The sequence below is a fragment of the Podarcis liolepis genome (assembly GCF_965112155.1).
Source record: "Podarcis liolepis genome assembly, chromosome: 2".
NCBI lineage: Eukaryota > Metazoa > Chordata > Lepidosauria > Squamata > Lacertidae > Podarcis > Podarcis liolepis.
This window is the reverse complement of record NC_139555.1, coordinates 124,830,540-124,851,006: the sequence shown is the minus strand read 5'-3', so window position 1 is coordinate 124,851,006 and position 20,467 is coordinate 124,830,540. Positions and strand designations below refer to the sequence as shown.

The 20,467-nt window shown below is 45.8% G+C and overlaps 2 protein-coding genes across 3 annotated transcripts in view; both read left to right on the top strand.

Annotated features, from left to right (window-relative positions):
- The window catches only part of LOC310701110 (uncharacterized protein), a 77,977-nt gene that overhangs the window by 51,304 nt on the left and 6,206 nt on the right, over positions 1-20,467 (top strand). The window lies entirely within an intron of this gene.
- On the top strand, positions 1,860-19,142 carry LOC310701886 (uncharacterized protein). The gene is made up of 3 exons (XM_083493381.1): positions 1,860-1,881; positions 15,866-15,925; positions 17,541-19,142. The coding sequence occupies exons 2-3, from the start codon at positions 15,892-15,894 to the stop codon at positions 18,317-18,319; spliced, it is 813 nt and encodes a 270-aa protein (XP_083349507.1). The 5' UTR covers positions 1,860-1,881; positions 15,866-15,891; the 3' UTR covers positions 18,320-19,142.

The window sequence follows — 20,467 nt, the reverse complement described above, 5'->3', positions numbered from 1 at the left end:
CACTAAACACTGTAAATGGGAATATACTGTACAGAAGATATTGCTGGCTGGGAAGGGAATTTCTCTTTGAAGGGAGCGGGAGGCGGATCTCCTGCCACTCATCCCTCCCTCTGGGCCAATAAGCTCCGTTTCCTAGAGAGGCAGGAAGTGGGTTTTTTTGGGGGGGGGGAACTAGAAGCAAAGTTGGAGGGGAGGGATGTCCATGCACATCCCCTGAAGAGAAAGAGGCCCGCAGAGGAGGATGAAGAGGTACCACGTATTTTGGGGGGCGGGGGGCGCGATTTGGGGTTGCGGGATGGCAGAAGAATTTGCATTTCCTCCCCCTGAACCTATAAACAGAGCAGCTGGGAAAGGAGAGGGGGGGGGAGGGGAGAGCAGGGAAGGGCTCCCCACTTTCCCTCTGGGAATCAGTAGGGGGGGGGGCGTGATGCAGGCCATCCTGTTGCAAAGTGGGGTCCCCCTCCCCCAACAGGGTTTGCATTGCAAGATCTTCTCTGAAGCGCAGAGATCCTGGCAGCCGCCCATGGTGGGGGGGAGAGGAGAGGGGCGAAGGTGCTTGCGACGAACCAGAAAAGGGTGTCCCCCCCAGTGCACCCTAACTACAAAGGGATTTGCAGCCCCACCCTGTGCATGTTGACTCAGCTGTCAGTCCTTCTCTGTTCAAAGGGGGGGGGGGGTGGCAGCCCCATTCCGCCTAGTGGTGCTCCTCTCTGCTTAACACCCTCCATCTCCCTTTTCACTGCTGCCCCACTCCTGCCCACACTTCCCTCCCTGGCTCTGCCTCCTGCGTCAGGGAGCCGGGCTGGACGGCAGGGGGGGGGGGCTGAGCTCCTCCAGGACCCTGATCTGCTCCCCGCTCCGAAATCTGCTGCTGAAGCCCCTGCCTCAGTGGGGCGGAGATCCGGAGGGCAAGCAGGGGAGAGGAAGCGAAGCAGCTGGAGAAAAGAGTCGCCTCTGGATTGGGGGAGATTTCGAGTTGGGTGGGGGGTGAGAGATGGACATTGTCAAGGGAAATCGGCCTCCGGAGCTTCCTGAGTAAGAAAGAGGCTGATGTGAGAAGGAAGGGGGGGGGGCAGCTCCTCTTTCAGAAATCCTAGTCTGGCCGGCTGAGGTTGCTTTAGCACAAAGGAAAGAGCCTTGTTGGGTTTCCCATGTTGGGGGGGGGGGGTTGCTGTGCTGCTTTTCTGCCCCAAAACTGGAGGGAAAGAGGCACATTTCCCATTCCCTGAAGCATGAAAAAGCACCTCATCCGTTTCCCTCCTGCTTGGCAAGGGAAATGGGCCCATGGATGGCAGGATTTGAAACTGATCAAGGTCTCAGGAGCCCTTTAAAAAGCTTCAAGGCCGGGGGGGGGATGAGATTAAATCCCCCCCCTGCAGATTTTGATGCTCTTTCTTTCCAAAAAGAGGCTTCTCCAGATATCCTCTTGGGACTTTGTTGGAAAGGAAAATCAAATCTCCCAGGGGTGATCTGGCCTGTCTTGCAGGATTGGCCCAGCGCAGAGTTGCTGAGGGACTTTCTCTGCCTTTTCTGGCAGCCTCACTCCTGCCTGGCCTCGTCCCCATCCAAGTTGCCAGGAGGGTCTTATAACACTATAGGTGATCTAAAGCCCAACTCTGGGTATAGGGCGGTATATAAATTCAAATAATAATAATAATAATAATAATAATAATAATAATAATAATTTATGCATTGTTCTCCTGAAAGAGCTGCTCCCTGCTTTCAGTTGCTTCATGGCAACAGCTGAGTCCTGGAAGTGGCCCAGTTTCCGCCTCCTTGTCCTCCATCTCTCCCACAGGCAGCGCAATGGCCTCAGAGGCCCTGTTTGGACCATCCCTTCTTAAAGATGGAGTGGAAAGAGGAGCCAGGCAGCTTCCTCAGGTAGGGAAAGAGCAACGGGAGCAGGGAGGAGGGAAGAGGCATAGATGGGACCACCCAGCCTCCCTCTGTGTTGAGTGGGGATGATGGGGATCTAAGAGCAGCTCTGTTTTCTTCTTTCTTCCAGGCCCTCTTGACCTTTGAGGAGGTGGCTGTGTTTTTCACGGAGGAGGAGTGGGCTCTGCTGGATCCAGGCCAAAGAGCTCTGCACAAGGAAGTCATGGAGGAGAATTATGGGATGGTGGCCTCTCTGGGTAAGGATGCATTTTTATCTCTCGACTCATGGACGTCAAAGATGCGAATCTGCTGCTTGAGCCATTTATTCATGCCACGAAGGAGCAACATAGGGCCTGTAAGACAGAGCTATTCTGCCTGGCTTTTAATTTGAATTCAGCCTTATCTTTTATTTCCCTTTTCTTCCCTCCCCCTCCACTTTTATGAAGATTACCAGCTCTGAGACCCCCACAGCTAATTCTAACCCTGGCCTCCTCACTGGCCCAAGTAGGACTAATTCAGCCAGCTAGCTCTGGTGATTATCTAATATTTATTAGATGGATTTCCCCTAAATTGATTTCTGAAACCGGGCCAATTACGTGGGCACAGAGATTTCTTTCCCCGCAGGCAAATGACTCCCCTGAAAGACCTGCATTGGCTCCCAGTATGTTACTGAGCACAATTCAAAGTGTTGGTGCTGACCCTTGAAGCCCTAAACGGCCTCGGTCCAGTATACCTGAAGGAGCATCTCCACCCCCATCATTCTGCCCGGTCCAGCACCAAGGGCCTTCTGGCGGTTCCCTCGCTGTGAGAAGCCAAGTTACAGGGAACCAGGCAGAGGGCCTTCTCGGTAGTGGCGCCCGCCCTGTGAAACGCCCTCCCACCAGATGTCAAAGAGAACAACAAGTACCAAACTTTTAGAAGACATCTGAAGGCAGCCCTCTTTAGGGAAGCTTTTAATGTTTAACAGACCACTGTATTTTAATCCTTTGTCGGAAGCTGCCCAGGGTGGCTGGGGAGACCCAGCCAAATGGGCGGGGTATAAATAATAAATTATTATTATTATTATTACAGTGGTGCCTCGCAAGACAAAATTAATTCGTTCCGTGAGTTTTGTCGTCTTGCAATTTTTTTCGTCTTGCGAAGTATGGTGTTGGGAAAGCTTTGGAAAAGCTTCAAAAATCACCAAAGTCTTTAAAAACCTCAAAAAAGGCTACCACACCGCGTTCTATGAGTTGCTCCTCGAAGTCAAGTCGCAACTGTATTAACGGAGTTAAGAAAAAGGAAACAAACTTGCAAGACGTTTCCGTCTTGCGAAGCAAGCCCAAAGGGAAAATCGTCTTGCGAAGCAGCTCAAAAAACAAAAAACCCTTTCGTCTTGTGAGTTTTTTGTCTTGCGAGGCATTCGTCTTGCGAGGTACCACTGTATTGGCCTGCTTGGCAGGGGGCTGGACTCGATGGCCCTTGTGGTCTCTTCCAACTCTATGATTCTATGATTCTATGATAGAGCTGGAAGGTACCCTGAGGGTCGTCTAGTCCATCCCCCTGCAGTGCAGGAATCTCAAATAAAGCATCCATGAGAGACAGCCTTCCAAACTATGCTTAAAAATGACCCATGAAGGAGAGTGCATCACCTCCCAAGGGAGACCGTCCCACTGTCCAACAGGTCATACAGTCAGAAAGTTGCTCCTGAGGTTTGGTTGGAATCTCCTTTCTTGTAACTTGAAGCCGTTGGTTCGGATCCTACCCTCCAGAGCAGGAGAAAACAATCTTGCTCCCTCTTCCATGTGACGGCCCTTCAGATATTGAAAGTTGGCTATCCTATCTCCTCTCAGGCTCCTCTTTCCCAGGCTAAACATACCCATCTCCTTCAAGCGCTCCTCATAAGGCTTGGTTTCCAGACCTTTGATCATCTTGGTTGCCCTCCTCTGCACACGTTCCAGCTTGTCAACATCCTTCTTAAATTGTGGTGCCCAGAATTAAACACCATATTCCAGGTGTGGTCTGACCAAGGCAGAATAGAGCGGTATTATTACTTCCCTTGATCTGTACACTAGACTTCTGTGGATGCAGCCTAGAATAGCATTAGCTGGTTTTTGGGACACCAAATGCTACTTGAAAATATTATTATTTTGGATACATTTACAGTCACAGATGAAGCAAATAACACTTCTGTTTCACTTATTCCACATAGGAGAGATACTCAAGTCTGAGCTCATCTCGCCAGAAACAGAAATATATGGAGATGTTGTCCTGGACCAATTGAGAGGTATGTCCTACCACTTTGTTGTGAGACTGTATCTTTGTGTATCTCATTTCAGTGTGTAGGAATATAAAAAGAGCCCACCGAGGCCCCATCTTTTCCTGCATCCTATTCTCAGAGAGACTCTCAAGGAGAAACCCATCAGCAGGGCCGGAGGGCAACAGCGGTCTCTCGACTCATGAATTTTCTCTTAAACAATAACATGCTGTAAATTTTATATCCATATTCCATAATTGTGATAGTTGTTCTCCAAATCCCCACTTCATATCCTTTTTAAATATTTCATTCAAATGATGATATTGTAACCATGTTGTCAACATTCCTGGTAAATCCTTCAACCCTTTTAATTTAAATTCTCCACCCTCCACTCTTAATAAATAAGTCACCCAATGTTCCGCCATAGTTTTATTTTCACCGCTATGGCTTCCAAAGGTGAAAGTCAAAGTGGTGTTTTAGCTCCCAATAAATTATTATATATATCCTATATTCCAGGGACATCCAACTTCCAAGAGACTGCAATCTACTCACAGTATAAAAATACTGGCAGTGATCTACTCATTGTTAGAGTTGTTGAGCTTTTTTTAGGAATATGATAAAAAAATACCTACTTTCCCCTTTCATTTCCAGCAGATACCTAATTCAGTTTTGTACATCTTAGCTAATTTGCTCGGTGTCAAATACCACCTGTACATCATTTTCATAAAATTCTTCAGTGTGCAACATGCTGTAAATTTTAAATCTCTTCCACATTTCTCCCAAGCACTCACCTCTATATTATGGCCTGTATCTCTTGCCCAGTGAATCATAGCTGGTTTTACCAGTTCATCCTCTTCTCATAACAAATAGAATTGAGTTGTGATCAGAAATAGTCCTCAGTAGAATTTGTACTTTTTGGGGTCTTAAATCTTAGTTCTTTAGTTATGCATATTGAATTATTTTCCCAGAAGAATTCTTACCATTGTAATAAAATATCAGTTGTCTTTCTAGTGAGTGTTTGTATCTCCATTTTTTCTCATTTGGCGCAAAGACTCACCAAAACCATTTTTTCTCCTTCAACAATTGCCTGTACCCTGATAATTCTTCCTTGGTCATCTTTTAAAAAATTGTTACGGGTAAAAACCATGTTTATATGCATTACCACATTGATCTTTTTAGTTTATTGCTGGTTATAAACTCTTCAACAAATATTTTGGTTACTAATACTCCGGTGTGTCAACTTGCAACATGTGTCTCCTGCAATAAGAGACTATTTTCTGGGATTATTTCCTTTCCTTAAAATGTGGTATATAGGAGAGGGGAGATTGTTGGAGGTGTTGAAATAAGAGAAGGTGCTGATTGGTCTTGCTGTGTATTCTCTTGTTCTGTTCCTTGAAATCCTAACAATATTTTCTTATCCCCCACTTAAAACCAGGTGATGAAGAAGGCAATCAGAATTATGAGGGGCCATCTGTAAAGTACGTCAGTGTGAGTGAACATCTTAGCACAAATCTACAAAATAACACAGAGGAGAAACCCTTTAAATGTATGGAGTGTGGAAAGAGCTTCAGTAAAAATGGAAATCTTACTGCACATCAACGAATTCACACAGGGGAGAAACCATTTAGATGTATGGAGTGTGGGAAGTGCTTCAGTGAAAGCGGTAATCTTACTGTGCATCAACGAACTCACACGGGTGAGAAACCATTTAAATGTATGGAGTGTGGAAAGAGCTTCCGTGAAAATGGAAAACTTATTATACATCAACGAACTCACACCGGTGAGAAACCCTTTAGATGTACGGAGTGTGGGCAGAGCTTCAGTCAGAATGGAACTCTTACAACACATCTACAAATTCACACAGGGGAGAAACCTTTTAAATGTATGGAATGTGGGCAGAGCTTCAGTCGGAATAGAACTCTAACAGCACATCTACGAATTCACACAGGGGAGAAACCGTTTAAATGTATGGAGTGTGGGCAGAGCTTCAGTCACAATGGACGCCTTACTCTACATCAACGAACCCATACAGGGGAGAAACCATTTAGATGTTTGGAGTGTGGGAAGTGCTTCAGTCAGTGTTCACACCTAACTCTACATCAACGAACTCATACAGGAGAGAAACCATTTAAATGTATGGAGTGTGGGCAGAGCTTCAGTTCGTGTTCACAACTTACTCTACATCAACGAACTCATACAGGGGAGAAACCATTTAAATGTATGGAGTGTGGGCAGAGCTTCAGTCGGTGTTCACAGCTTACCCTGCACCAACGAACTCATACAGGGGAGAAACCATATAAATGTTTGGAGTGTGGAGCGAGCTTCATTTGTAGTTCAAGACTCACTGTGCACCAGCAAAGTCACACCGGGGAGAAACCATTTACATGTTTGGAGTGTGGGAAGTGCTTCAGTCAGTGTTCACACCTTACTATACATCAACGATCTCACACAGGGGAGAAACCATTTAAATGTATGGATTGTGGAAAGTGCTTCAGTCATAGTGGATCTCTTGCAAAGCATCAACAAATTCACACAGGGGAGAAACCATTTAAGTGTATGGAGTGTGGAATGAACTTCAGACAGTGTTCACACCTTACTAGACATAAACGAACTCACACAGGGGAGAAACCATTTAAATGTATGGATTGTGGGAAATGCTTCAGTCATAGTGGAGGTCTTACAAGACATCTACAAACTCACACAGGGGAGAAACCCTTTAAATGTTTGGAGTGTGGAAAGAGCTTTAGTGAAAATGGAAAACTTACAATACATCAACGAACTCATACAGGGGAAAAACCATTTAAATGTATGGAGTGTGGAAAGAGCTTTAGTGCAAGTACAAAACTTACAGTACATCAACAAACTCACATGGGTGAGAAACCATTTAAATGAATGGAGTGTGAGAAGTGCTTCTGTTATAACTGAGTTATTAATAAACACATATGAACTCTCACAGGGGAGAACCCATTTAGATGTATGGAGTGTGCCAAGTTTTTCCAACAGATGTTGGACACTTTGTCCCTCATTTCAACAAACCCATATAGGGAAAAATCAATTGTAAATGTATGGAGTGTATTTGATGTTCTGGTGTTTGTATGGAATTTTGTGCATATACGTATTAAGACAGTGAAGGTAATGTCTCATAATAGTAAGTATAATGAAAGATACAATGTACTGTTTGGGGTATTCAGAATGTGGCTCTGGAGTGCTCATTGTGAGTGAACATGTCCTGAGAATCCATTGATATTTGATCTTTGGCAGACATAGTTAGGAATGGAGAGTTGTGAAAAGTAGAACACAACAGTGGTGTTTAGGAAGCAGGATTGGCTCTGGAATCCTAGAACTGTAGAGTTTAAATGGACTCCAAGGGTCTAGTCCAACTCCTTGTTATAAGAACAGCAGCATAAAGCCCATTTTTATAATTGCAATAAAGGAACAATGAAAACACAGAAAGACTGAAACCATCGTCTTATGTGCATGGCTCCATTAACGGGCAAAGTGGATAAAATCCCTGGTTGCAACTGGAATAAAGAGGTTCTGAGGGGAACAACCAATATGGGGAGGGAAGGTGGCACAGGGAAATGTGGGCATTGCCAGTGGTTTCAGGAGTCAACACTAAGGGCTCATCCAGTGTCATTACAATGTGTACCTTTTGTAAAAAGAGGGAGCTGATGGGAGAAAGTTAGGCTTTGTTATGGGGTGGGGGGTGCAGCTCAGTGGGAGAACAATTGTTTTGCATGCAGAAGGTCTCGGATTCCTTTCTTCACGTTTGGTGGGAGTTTAGGGTGGTCCAGGTCTTCTGGGGCAAAGTTTTTTAATCTGACCTTCAAAATCTCTAAACAATCTATCCATCCGAATTCAGCACTTGTGTTATTATAACTAGAGGAGGACTGCCTGCTGGGAGCTTGAGGGCCCCTCTCTGCCTCTCTGCACCCATAGCTGTCAACTTTTCCCTTTTCTTGCGAGGAATCCTATTCGGAATAAGGGAATTTCCCTTTAAAAAAGGGAAAAGTTGACAGCTATGTCTCCACCTGGCCTAGGGTAGGGCCTGACAGGCTTCACAAGGACTGTGGCTGCTGCTCAACAGAGAGGCCTCCTCCTCTAAATTGTTTCTAAAATATTTTTTATACTTTTAAAAATTCTGCTCTAGTGTTTTAACTGCTTTTAACTGGGCTGCAAGGGTATTCAGTAGGAGGGGCTTGGGAGGAGAGGAGTTGGGGAGAGCCTGGGAGACCAATTACAGTGGTTCTGGGTAGGGGGAGGTATAGCGTGAGAGGAGGGGCAGGCCAGGTAAGGGGCGGGAGGCTCAGGCACTTAATGCCTCTGCTGTGTGCCAGCCCCTCCTCCAACTTAGGGAACTGTGGTTGTCATATCAGCCAACCCTTGGGTCTGCTGAATGCCAGGTCAACCCAGAATAAAATTTCCCTCATCCACGGATCTGATTTTGGACTAGGAGTCTGATCTGGCATGTCTTACTAAAACCTGGGTGGGTGAACAGGGTGGAGTTGGTCTCAACCAGCTGTGCCCACCTGAGTACCCAGTGCAGCATCAGGCCAGAATCGAGGGTTGGGGGAGAAGGAGTTGCTGTGGTCTATAGAGATTCTCTCTATCTCTAGGCTCTCTGTCCAGTTGAGGGGGAATCTAGAGTGTGTGTTCCTGGCCCTGGGCAATCGGGAAAGATTCGGGATTCTGCTGGTTTATCGCTCATCTTACTGCCCAGCAGTCTGCCCAGAGTTGGTTTTAGAGGCGGTGTTGAAGACTTCCAGATTGCTGGTTCTTGGAGACTTCAACATCCATGCCAAGGCAGTGGGTTCTGGGCTGGCTCAGGTCTTCATGGCTGCCATGACAACCATGGGGTTGTCCCAACATGTCACCGGCCCAACAAACATGGCAGGCCACACTCTGGACCTTGTTATCTCTACTGGGAAGGAAGAGGGTGATCTGAAGGTGGGGGGGTGTTGACATCAGTCCCTTGTCATGGTCTGATCACTTCCTGTTGAGATTAAGATGTCAGCACCTTTTCCCTTTCAAAGCCCTGGCCGACTTGTGGAACACCAGAATGCCTCAGGCTATTGACAAGATCACCCCTGAGCACTAACTCCCACTTTGTGGAGCCCGATTGGCCCCTCGTATACTCCAGAGTTTAGGGCGAAGAAAGTAGCTGGGAGATGGCTCAAATGCAAGTGGAGGAAAGATCCAAATGAATGCAACTGAACACTGGTAAGGGCTCATTATCAAGCCTACCTAGTGGCAGTGAAAGCAGCAAAGAAGGCATACTTTGCTGCCTCCATTGCATCTTCATTTGACATCCAGCAGAGCTTTTCTGGGTTGTACGGAACCTTTTACAGGCGGGCCCAAAAGTGGTGGAAGAACCAACGGTAGCTCGCTGTGACTTGTTTGCAAAGCATTTTGAGGAGAAGATTGCTTGCTTGTGTGGATGAGTTTCAGTTGGTAAGGCTCAAGGATGTGGACAAGGTGCTTGGATCAGTCAGGGCAACCACTGGATGGATGGCAGCTAACGGACTGAGGTTGAATCCTGACAAGACAGAAGTACTGTTCTTGGGGGACAGAGGGCGGGTTGGTGTGGAGGACTCCCTGATCCTGAATGGGGTAACTGTGCCCCTGAAGGACCAGGTGCGCAGCCTGGGAGTCATTTTGGACTCACAGCTGTCCATGGAGGCGCAGGTCAATTCTGTGTCCAGGGCAGCTCTTTACCAGCTCCATCTGGTACGCAGGCTGAGACCCTACCTGCCCGCAGATTGTCTTGCCAAAGTGGTGCATGCTCCGGTTATCACCCGCTTGGACTACTGCAATGCGCTCTACGTGGGGCTACCTTTGAAGGTGACTTGGAAACTGCAATTAATCCAAAATGCAGCAGCTAGACTGGTGACTGGGAGTGGCCGCTGAGACCATATAACACTAGTCCTCCCAGTAGGCTCCCAGTACATTTCCGAGCACAATTTAAAGTGTTGGTGCTGACCTTTAAAGCCCTAAACAGCCTCAGTCCTGTATACCTGAAGGAGCGTCCCCACCCCCATCATCCAGCCCGGACACTAAGGTCCAGCTCCGAGGGCCTTCTGGCAGTTCCCTTGCTGCGAGAAGTGAGGTTACAGGGAAGCAGGCAGAGGGCCTTCTTGGTAGTGGCGCCTGCCGTGTGGAACGCCCTCCCAGCAGATGTCAAGGCAATAAACAACTATTTTGCTTTTAAGAGACAGCTCAAGGCGGCCCTGTTTAGGGAAGTTTTTAAGGTTTGATTCTATTTTTAATAATGTCTGATGCTGTATTGCTTTTAATATTCTGTTGGGAGCTGCCCAGAGTGGCTGGGGAAACCCAGCGAGATGGGCGGGGTATAAATTAATAATAATAATAATAATAATAATAACAACAACAACAACAACAACAACAACAACAACAACAACAACAACAACAACAACTTGCGCTCTAGACCCTTGCCCCTCTTGGCTGATGAAAACGGGAGGGAACAGCTGGCTGGGCCAGGGAGGTGATCAATGGTCCCTGCCTGGATGAAGGAGTCAGTGGTAAAACCACTCCTGAAGAAACCTTCCCTAGATTCAGAAAACCTGACAAACTACCGGTCAGTTGCTAATCTCCCTTTCTTGGGCAAAGTTCTGGAGCGAGTGGTCATGGACCCGATCCAGGCGCTTTTGGAAGAAACTGCTTTTCTGGATCCATTTCAATTGGGGTTTCGGCCCAGTTTTGACATGGAAACTGTTTTGGTCGCCCTGTAAAATGAATGACCTCTGTCAAGAGAGAGACAAGAGATACATGTCCCTGTCAATTCTCCTCTTTTTTGTTGCCTCTTGCAAGAATTGAACCCATGAATTTCTCACTAAATAAACGTGAATATAGGGCTTGCAGGCTGGGAAGGGCATTTCTGTTTGCAGGGTGGGGGAGGCGGATCTCCTCCCCTCCCCCTCCCTCTGGGTCAATGAGCTGCGCTTCCTAGAGAGGCAGGAAGCTTGTTTATTGGGGAGGAGGGAGGCAATCTGGGGGGGGGGGAGGGGTCTCCATCCTCATTCCCAGAAGAGAAGCGGACTTGGAGAAGAGGTGCCTTATATTTGGGGGTTATTTGGGGGTGGGAAAAGGATTTGCTTTACCTCTTCCTGAAACTTCAAACAGGGCAGCTGGGAAAGAAGGAGGGAGGATTGGGGGGGGGGGTTAGAAAGGAAAGCAGGGAGAGGCTCCACTCTTTCCCTGTGGGAATAAGTGGGGGGGGGGGCGTGATAAAGGCTGTCCTGTTGCAAAGTGGGCTCCCCCTCCCCCAACAGGGTTTGCATTGCAAGGTCCTTTTTGAAGCGCAGAGATCAAGTCAGGCTCCCATGGTGGGGGGAGGGGAGTGAAGACACTTGAGAGGAACCAGAAAAGGGTGCCCCCCCCCGTGCACCCTAACTACAAAGGGATTTGCAGCCCCACCCTCAGTGCTCGATTTACTTATAAGCTAAACAAGCTATAGCTCAGGGGCCTCACTATCTTGCCCCCCCCCAAAGGAAAAAAACAACAACTGATGGTACATTTCCAAAATCTAAGATAAAAAACAAAATAAAACCTACATGTTGTGTTGTGTAGGCTCCTATGATGTCAGTAATGAGCTCCGCCTGCTTGCCTGCTACCTAAAATATCACTGGTTTGCTCATATCTATATATAGGATGCCCGCATTCTGCATGCACTGGTTGCAGGGCAACAAGTGCAAATGGCTTAAGATACCTATTAGGTCCATAAATTACAATATAGCATATATCCAACACAAAAAAACAGCGGCAATTTGTTGTTGACAAAGGAGCTGGACATATAAAGGGCCCCTACTCCATTCAAAGTGGGGGCAGCCCCATTCCACCTAGAGATGCTCCTCTCTGTTTAACGGCTTCCATCTCCGGGAGAGAGGAAGGATATTTCGAAATGGGTGGGGGGTGAGAGATGGACAATGTCAAGGGAAACCGGCCTCCGCAGCCTCCTGAGTAGGAAAGAGGCTGATATAAGAAGGAAGCAAAAAGAAACAAGAATTTGCTTATTGGGAAGGGGGAGCCCCCTCCCCCATGTTGGCAGAGTGGTGAACAATGGGGGAGGATTTGCTGTCCTGTTTATGTGCCCCTGAAGTGGAGGGAAGAGGCACATTTTGGATTTCCTGGCGCTTGGAAAATGGGTGCATGAGTGACAGGATTTAAAACTACTCACGCAGCTTCAGGTCTCTGCTCATGAGGGGCCAGTTTTGTTCTTCGTTTTTCCTTCTTTTGTTTTTTTTTGTTAAATAATTTTTATTAGTTTTCAAGTACAGTGGTACCTCAGGTTACATACGCTTCAGGTTACACACTTCACTAACCCAGAAATAGTGCTTCAGGTTAAGAACTTTGTTTCAGGATAAGAACAGAAATCGGGCTCTGGCAGCACGGCAGTGGCAGGAGGCCCCATTAGCTAAAGTGGTGCTTCAGGTTAAGAACAGTTTCAGGTTAAGAACGGACCTCCAGAACGAATTAAGTACTTAATCCGAGCCTAGGACTTGCTGATCAGAAGGTCGGCGATTCGAATCCCCGTGACGGGGTGAGCTCCCGTTGCTCGGTCCCAGCTCCTGCCAACCAAGCAGTTCAAAAGCACGTCAAGTGCAAGTAGATAAACAGGTATCACTGTGGTGGGAAGGTAAACGGCATTTCCGTGTGCTGCTCTGGTTTGCCAGAAGCGGCTTAGTCATGCTGGCCACATGACCCGGAAGCTGTACGCCGGCTCCCTTGGCCAGTAAAGCGAGATGAGTGCCGCAACCCCAGAGTCGGTCACGACTGGACCTAATGGTCAGGGGTCCCTTTACCTTTACCACTGTACCAAACTCCCAATATATGCCACATTGTATCAATACCAGATTACCCCGCACATTTCTCATTAACATTAAAAAATAACCAAAAAGAAGACATTTTTACCCCCCCCCCCAAATCCTCGGACTTCCCTCCACCCCCTCTTCTCGTTCTTTAACTAAACCAAATCATCTTACATTCTGGATCCCTTTACACAATTTCCCAACTACTGAACAATTAAACTTGTGGTATACTGCACAGATATTTTAAACATTCAGACTGCTTTATACATTACGCATCTATGCTTACAGACTATTTCCCCTTTTAAAATGATCCTTATTGTTGCTTTTTGCAAGCATTTAATCCATGTTTGCTGATGTCCCAATTTGCCAGACTGTTACCCATTCTTTTTTCTTACTTTGGCATATTTAAATCTCCTCCGGAAGAGGCTTCCCATTAGGACAATTCCCAATTTGAGCCCTCCTTCCTTCCAAATTTCTCTCTGTCTCCACAGTTGTGATTTCACCCAAATTTCTCGTAACTATTTCCTGTCTGTGCTCATGTTTAAAGCTCCTCAAGAAGCTGCTAACAATTAGGACCATTTCCAGTTTCAACTCGCTCTTATCTTAACATTGGTGATTTTACCAATACTTCCTCAAATGTTTTCTGCGTGGGCTGCCCTTCAAATCCCTGCTCTTTCCTTTTGGATTTTCTTCATAACAATTAGCCTTTCCCCCTTTACAAACTTTCCCACCTGTCTTTGCCCAAGAGTCTCCCCTGACTCTATTCTTCTTGTTTCTGGTTCTTCTGCCGTGTTGTTACATTGATCCAATATGGTACTGATGGTCTCTGATATCTTGGCCATACGTTCCATAAATTCTCTTTTCCATTGATACAAAAATGCCATAGTTTCTCTGGCTGGCCTTCCATGTTTTCAGAACAGCCAGTTTCCTCTACCAGTCGTGATTACGTCCAAGGCCATTCAGTACACTTTCCCAGTAAACACCAAGGGAGATCCAGTACTTTCCCAGCGAAAGCGTATTAAAACCGCTTGTCCGCTTTTCCAAAATGTCTCAGAGTGGGGTACAAAGTCACTTGCAAACTGTTCCTTAAAGTCTCAATTGTGTTTGTTGAGCCAACTCCAAGCTTCTTCCTCCTTTTATTCCTCACAACAGGAAATCTTATAATCCTCAGCTGAGTACTTCATATATCTTAATCCAAGTCTCTTCTGCGAAAAGTTTGATACAGTGCTGTTAGGGCTCCCTGACGCTCCCAGGACTCTGGCACTGTTGGGAAACTGCCAGGGAGATATAGTCCATCATGGCCCCAAGCCGGCTGCCGGACGTCCAACGATCTCCCGTAGATAGGCAGATCCAGCAGTTAGCGACACGAAGCCTGAGAAATAGATTGCCACATTCCAGACTTGTGCACACTGTTTATCAGCAGAAACACAGCCAGAAAGCTTGCACTGCAGAAGAGCAGAAGAGCATATTTACAGACTTTATTTAGCGTTGAACAGAACAAAGAAAACCATGACCGTTCTGAGTCAGCGTCTCTGACCGACAGAGAAATCGAAAGGAATAGCAAACATAAACATCCTGTGAACAGGACATGCGCAGACTCTGTGACTTACAAATCCTGCTCCCTTTTAAGGTGGAACGGAAATATCCTAACAGGCACCACCTTCCCTTTTCTGTCTCTCAACACAGCCACTTTTAAAATCTCCTGATATTGACAATCAGTAAATAATGGGTTTTGGTGGCTCATCAACAGGCATGTGTCCATAGGCTTTTTTTAGTAAAATAAGTTCTCCTACTTGCAACTTTTCTCCATGTAACGTAATTTACCCGGAAAGTAAAGGGTGGACCTCCTGTTTTAACACTTTGTGTATCGCCAAATTCAGTCTAATTAAATCTAATCTGATTATATTTCTTTCTTCAATCAAAATGGTAGAAGATGAAGAATTCTTCTTACCCTTTTATTTCAGCTTGAATATTTTTAGTTGGGAGTCTCCTGCTGGCAGCAGGCAGCTCAAGGCTTTGTCCCACAGAGTCACAGCTCTAAACTTTCCTGCCCCCCCCCCTGCTTTCCCTTCCCAAGCGGTTGAGGTCTGTGCTCATGAGGGACCAGTTTTGACCCCCTGGTTATTTATCACCCTGTCCTACCGCACAGAATTGGGAAGATAAAAGCGCAGCTCCTTGCTTTGAAATACAGCTGGGACAGTCCCAGAAGTGGCCAGTTTTACGCCTCCTCCGAATCTCCTACAGGCAGTGCAATGGCCTCAGAGGCACCGCTGTTTGCACAGTCTCTTATTAAAGGTGGAGTAGAAAGAGGAGCCGTGCACCTTCCTCAGGTAGTGAAAGAGCAACGGGAGGAGGGAAGAGGGAAGAGGCACAGATGGGACAACCCAGCTTCCCTCTGTGTTGAGTGGGGATGATTGGAATCAAAAAGAAGCTCTGTTTTCTTCTTCTTCTTCTTCTTCTTCTTCTTCTTCTTCTTCTTCTCCTCCTCCTCCTCCTCCTCCTCCTCCTCCTCCTCCTTCTTGGTCCTATTGAACCTTGATGAGGTGGTCGTGTTTTTCACAGAGGAGGAGTAGATCCCGGACACTTAGGTCCAGCACTGAGGGCCTTCTGGCGGTTCCCTCACTGCGAGAAGCCAAGTTACAGGGAACCAGGCAGAGGGCCTTCTCGGTAGTGGCGCCCTCCCTGTGGAACGCCCTCCCACCAGATGTCAAAGACAAAAATAACTACCAAACTTTCAGAAGACATCTGAAGGCAGCCCTGTTTAGGGAAGCTTTTAATCTTTAATAGGTTATTGTATTTTAGTGATTTGTTGCAAGCTACCCAGAGTGGCTGGGGAAACCGAGCCAGATAGGTGGGGTATAAATAATAAATTATTATTATTATTATTATTATTATTATTATTATTATTATTATTATCATTATCATCCAGGCCAAAGAGCTCTGCACAAGGAAGTCATGGAGGAGAATGATGAGATGGTGGCCTCTCTGGGTAAGGATGCATTTTTATTTATTTATTTTGCACATTTTTACTCAATTTATTTTAATAAATCAATTAAATTTAAATACATTTGCATATTGACTAAACCTCAATATAGTTTCCATTATAAGATAATGAAAGATGTAAGGTAAGTTAAACTTTAATAAATAAGAGCTAAAACAAGGTGATTTTTCCTCCTGTTTGCTCTTACATAGTTCATTATGTTTGTTTTATTTACGCCGTTTGTATCCCGTCCTTCGGCTAAAGATCTCCAGGTGGGTAAAAAGCAAAATTCAGAAAACTACCATACCTATATAAAAGATAATAAAATGCAGAAGCAAAACTACAACAAATTAATCAGTCTCTTTTATAGCAACAGTTAGAACTCTGCAAATCGTAAAGAAAACCTTGCCCCCACATTTCCAATCTCTCTTAGATACTTTACATTTTTTAAGCGGCACAATTATTTCTTTTCTATAAATAAGGATGCATTTTTATCCCTCTTGACTGATACACGTTGAAGGTGTGAATCTCCTGTTTGAGCCATTTATTCATGCCATGAAGGGGCAACATAGGAATTAGGCCAGTGGCCCATCTAGTCCACCATCCTGTTCTCCCACTGGCAAAACCAGATGCCTGTGGGAAACCAGCAAGCAGGATTCAAACACAAGAACACTCTTGCCTCCTGTAGTTTCCAGTACAGTGGTGCCCCGCAAGACGAATGCCTCACAAGACGGAAAACCCGCTAGACGAAAGGGTCTTCCGTTTTTGAGCTGCTTCGCAAGACGATTTTCCCTATGGGCTTGCTTCGCAAGACGAAAACGTCTTGCAAGTGTTCCGATTTTTCCCTGCTCCCCCCTTTTTCTAAGCCGCTAATAGCCTTTTAGCCGCTAATCCGCTAAGCCTTTAATAGCCGCTAAGCCTTTAATAGCCGCTAAACCGCTAATAGGGTTGCTTCGCAAGACGAAAAAACCGCTAGACGAAGAGACTCGTGGAACGGATTAATTTCGTCTTGCGAGGCACCACTGTATTTAGGAACATTGCTGCTTCTGAGTGTGGAGGCATTGCAGAGCCATCACAACGAGTGGCCGGCAATAGACTTCTCCTCCATGTATTTGGGCCATCATTACTCCCTGTGGGATCGAGTTCCCTAGTTTAACTATGTGCTGTGTGAAGGAGGCTGATCTTTTATTTGTGCTTTATATTCTTCTTCTTATTATTATTATTAGAGTGGTACCTCGGGCTACAAACACTTCGGGTTACAAATGCTTCAGGTTACAAACTCCATTAACCCGGAAGTAGTACCTCGGGTTACGAACTTTGCCCCATAATGAGAACGTGCACTGGCAGTGCAGGAGGTCCCATTAGCGAAAGCACACCTCAGGTTAAGAACGGTTCGGGTTAAGAACGGACCACCGAAACGAATTAGGTTCGTAACCCGAGGTACCACTGTATTTTCTGGGATTATTTCCTTTCCTAAAAATTCCTAAAACATAGGAGAGGGGAGATTGTTGGGGTGTTGGAATAAGAGAAAGTGCTGATTGGTATTGTTGTGTGTTAAGTTCTCTTGTTCTCTTCCTTGAATACCTAACAATATTTTCTCTCCCCCTTCCCCACTTTAAACCAGGTGATGGAGAAGGCAATCAGAATTCTGAGGGGCCATCTGTGAAGAACTTCTGTGTGAGTGAACACCTTAGCACACATCCACAAACTAACACAGAGAAGAAATCCTTTAAATGTATGGAGTGCGGAAAGAGCTTCAGTAAAAGTGGAAATCTTACTGCACATCAACGAATTCACACAGGGGAGAAACCATTTAGATGTATGGAGTGTGGGAAGTGCTTCAGTGAAAGCGGAAATCTTACTGCACATCAACGAACTCACACGGGTGAGAAACCATTTAAGTGTATGGAGTGTGGAAAGAGCTTCCGTGAAAATGGAAAACTTATTATACATCAACGAACTCATACAGGGGAAAAACCACTTAAATGTATGGAGTGTGGGCAGAGATTCAGTCAGAATGGAACTCTTACAACACATCTACGAATTCACACAGGCGAGAAACCCTTTAAATGTATGGAGTGTGGGCAGACCTTCAGTCGGAATAGAACTCTTACAACACATATACGAATTCACACAGGGGAGAAACCCTTTAAATGTACAGAGTGTGGGCAGAGCTTCAGTCGGAAAGGACGCCTTACTCTACATCAACGAACTCATACAGGGGAGAAGCCATTTAGATGTATGGAGTGTGGGAAGTGCTTCAGTGAAAGCGGAAATCTTACCGTACATCAACGAACTCACACGGGTGAGAAACCGTTTATATGTATGGATTGTGGGAAGTGCTTCAGTCACAGTGGAGGTCTTATAAGACATCTACAAACTCACACAGGAGAAACCCTGTAAATATTTGGAGTATGGAAAGAACTTCAGTGAAAATGGAAAACTTACAATGCATCAACCATCTTACACAGGTGAGAAACCATTTAAATGAATGGAGTGTGGAAAGTAATTCAGTTATAACGGAGTTCTTAATAAACACCTACGGACTCTCACAGGGGAGAACCCAATTAGATGTATGGATTGTGCCAAGCGTTTCCCACAGAGTTCACTTTGACCCTCATATCAACAGAAAGCAGAGACATCACCTTGCTGACAAAGGTCCATATAGTTAAACTATGATTTCCCCAGTAGTGATATATGGAAGTGAGAGCAGAGCTGGACCATAAAGAAGGTTGGTCGCCGAAGAATTGATGCTTTTGAATTATGGTGCTAGAGGAGACTCTTGAGAGTCCCATGGACTGCAAGAAGATCAAACCTATCCATTCTGAAGGAAATCAGCTCTGAATGCTCATTGGGAGGACAGATCCTGAAGCTGAAGCTCCAATACTTTGGCCACCTCATGAGAAGACAAGACTCCCTGGAAAAGACCCTGATGTTGGGAAGGATGGAGGGCACAAGGAGAAGGGGACGACAGAGGACGAGATGGCTGGACAGTGTTCTCGAAGCTACCAGCATGAGTTTGACCAAACTGTGGGAGGCAGTGGAAGACAGGAGTGCCTGGCGTGCTCTGGTCCATGGGGTCCCAAAAAGTTGGACACGACTAAACAAGAACTACAACATATAGGGAAAAATCAATTGTAAATTTATGGAGTGTATTTGATGTTCTGGTGTTTGTATGGGAAGTTGTACTTATATGTATTAAATCTATGAAGGTAATGTCTCATAATAGTATAATGAAAGAGATAATGTACTGTAAGGGATGTATAGACTATGACTGGAGTGCTCATTGTGTGTGAACATGTGCTGAGAGTTTGTTACTATTTGGTCTTTGCCAGACAGAGTTAGGAATGGAGAGTTGTGAAAAGTGGAACACGACAGTGGTGTTTAGGAAGCAGGATGGGCTCTAGAATCATAGTACTGTACAGTGGTACCTCTGGTTACAAACTTAATTCGTTCCGGAGGTCCGTTTTTAACCTGAAACTGTTCTTAACCTGAGGCACCACTTTAGCTAATGGGGCCTCCCACTGCCGCCACACCGCCGGTGCATGATTTCTGTTCTCATTCGGAGGTAAAGTTCTTAACCCGAGGTACTACTTCTGGGTTAGCGGAGTCTGTAACCCAAAGTGTTTTTAACCCGAGGTACCACTGTAGAGTAGAAAGGGACTCCAAGGGTCTGCTAGTCCAACTCCCTCTTGTAAGAACAGCAGCATTAAACCCATTTTTTATGATTGCAATGAGTGAACAATGAAAACACAGAAAGACTGAAACCATCGTCTTATGTGCACATGGTAATTTTTAACCCATCCTACATTGTTTATATTTTATAAATTCACTGATTTTATGATACCTTCTTATTCATGGCTACATTAATGACAAAGTGGATAAAATCCCTGGTGGCAGCCAGAATAAAGGAGGTGCTGAGGCAGACAACCAGTATATGTGCATTGCCAGTGGTTTCAGGAGAGTCATTTCCCTGTGGAGCGACGAATCTCTGCCCCCATAACTGGCCCATCTTTCAGAAATCCATAGAAAGAGCAGGCAGTATAGGAGGCTGAAAGCAGAGCTCATTTGGAACTGTTCCTCTCTCTGCTGGCATTGAGCATTTGCCCATGACATGAAGCAGCCACAGCAGGTGCTGCAAGCTGCCCACAGTTGGACTTCACCCCCAAAGGCCCCCTCCTCCATCGCCTCCCGAGACAGACGGATGACAACAGGGGTCTCTGCCTGACGAGGATTTCACCTGGGACATCCTGCATCCAAAGCATTGAATTTGAGACCTTTATTAAAACAACAATATTCATTTATTCAGAGTAAATACAGCTTTGTCCACTGCCATAATATCACAGAATGACCACTCCAGTCCTCAATCCCACATCATGGTCATGTTGGCTCCCCCAATGCCCTCAATAGGAACCCAACTGCTTGGCCATCTGCTTGGCTAGACACTTCCAATCATAATATCCCCTCCACAAATACCTCTGTGATGATGGTGGTGGTGGCATTAAAATATCCTGTTGTTCTTCAATCAAGGGAGAAAAAGGGAGACCAGAC

Coding starts and splice junctions, on each gene's coding strand:
- LOC310701886 (XM_083493381.1), top strand. CDS start 15,892: ATGGAGGAGAATGATGAGATGGTGGCCTCTCTGG. Junction 15,926..17,540: donor TGAGATGGTGGCCTCTCTGG/GTAAGGATGCAT, acceptor ACTTTAAACCAG/GTGATGGAGAAGGCAATCAG.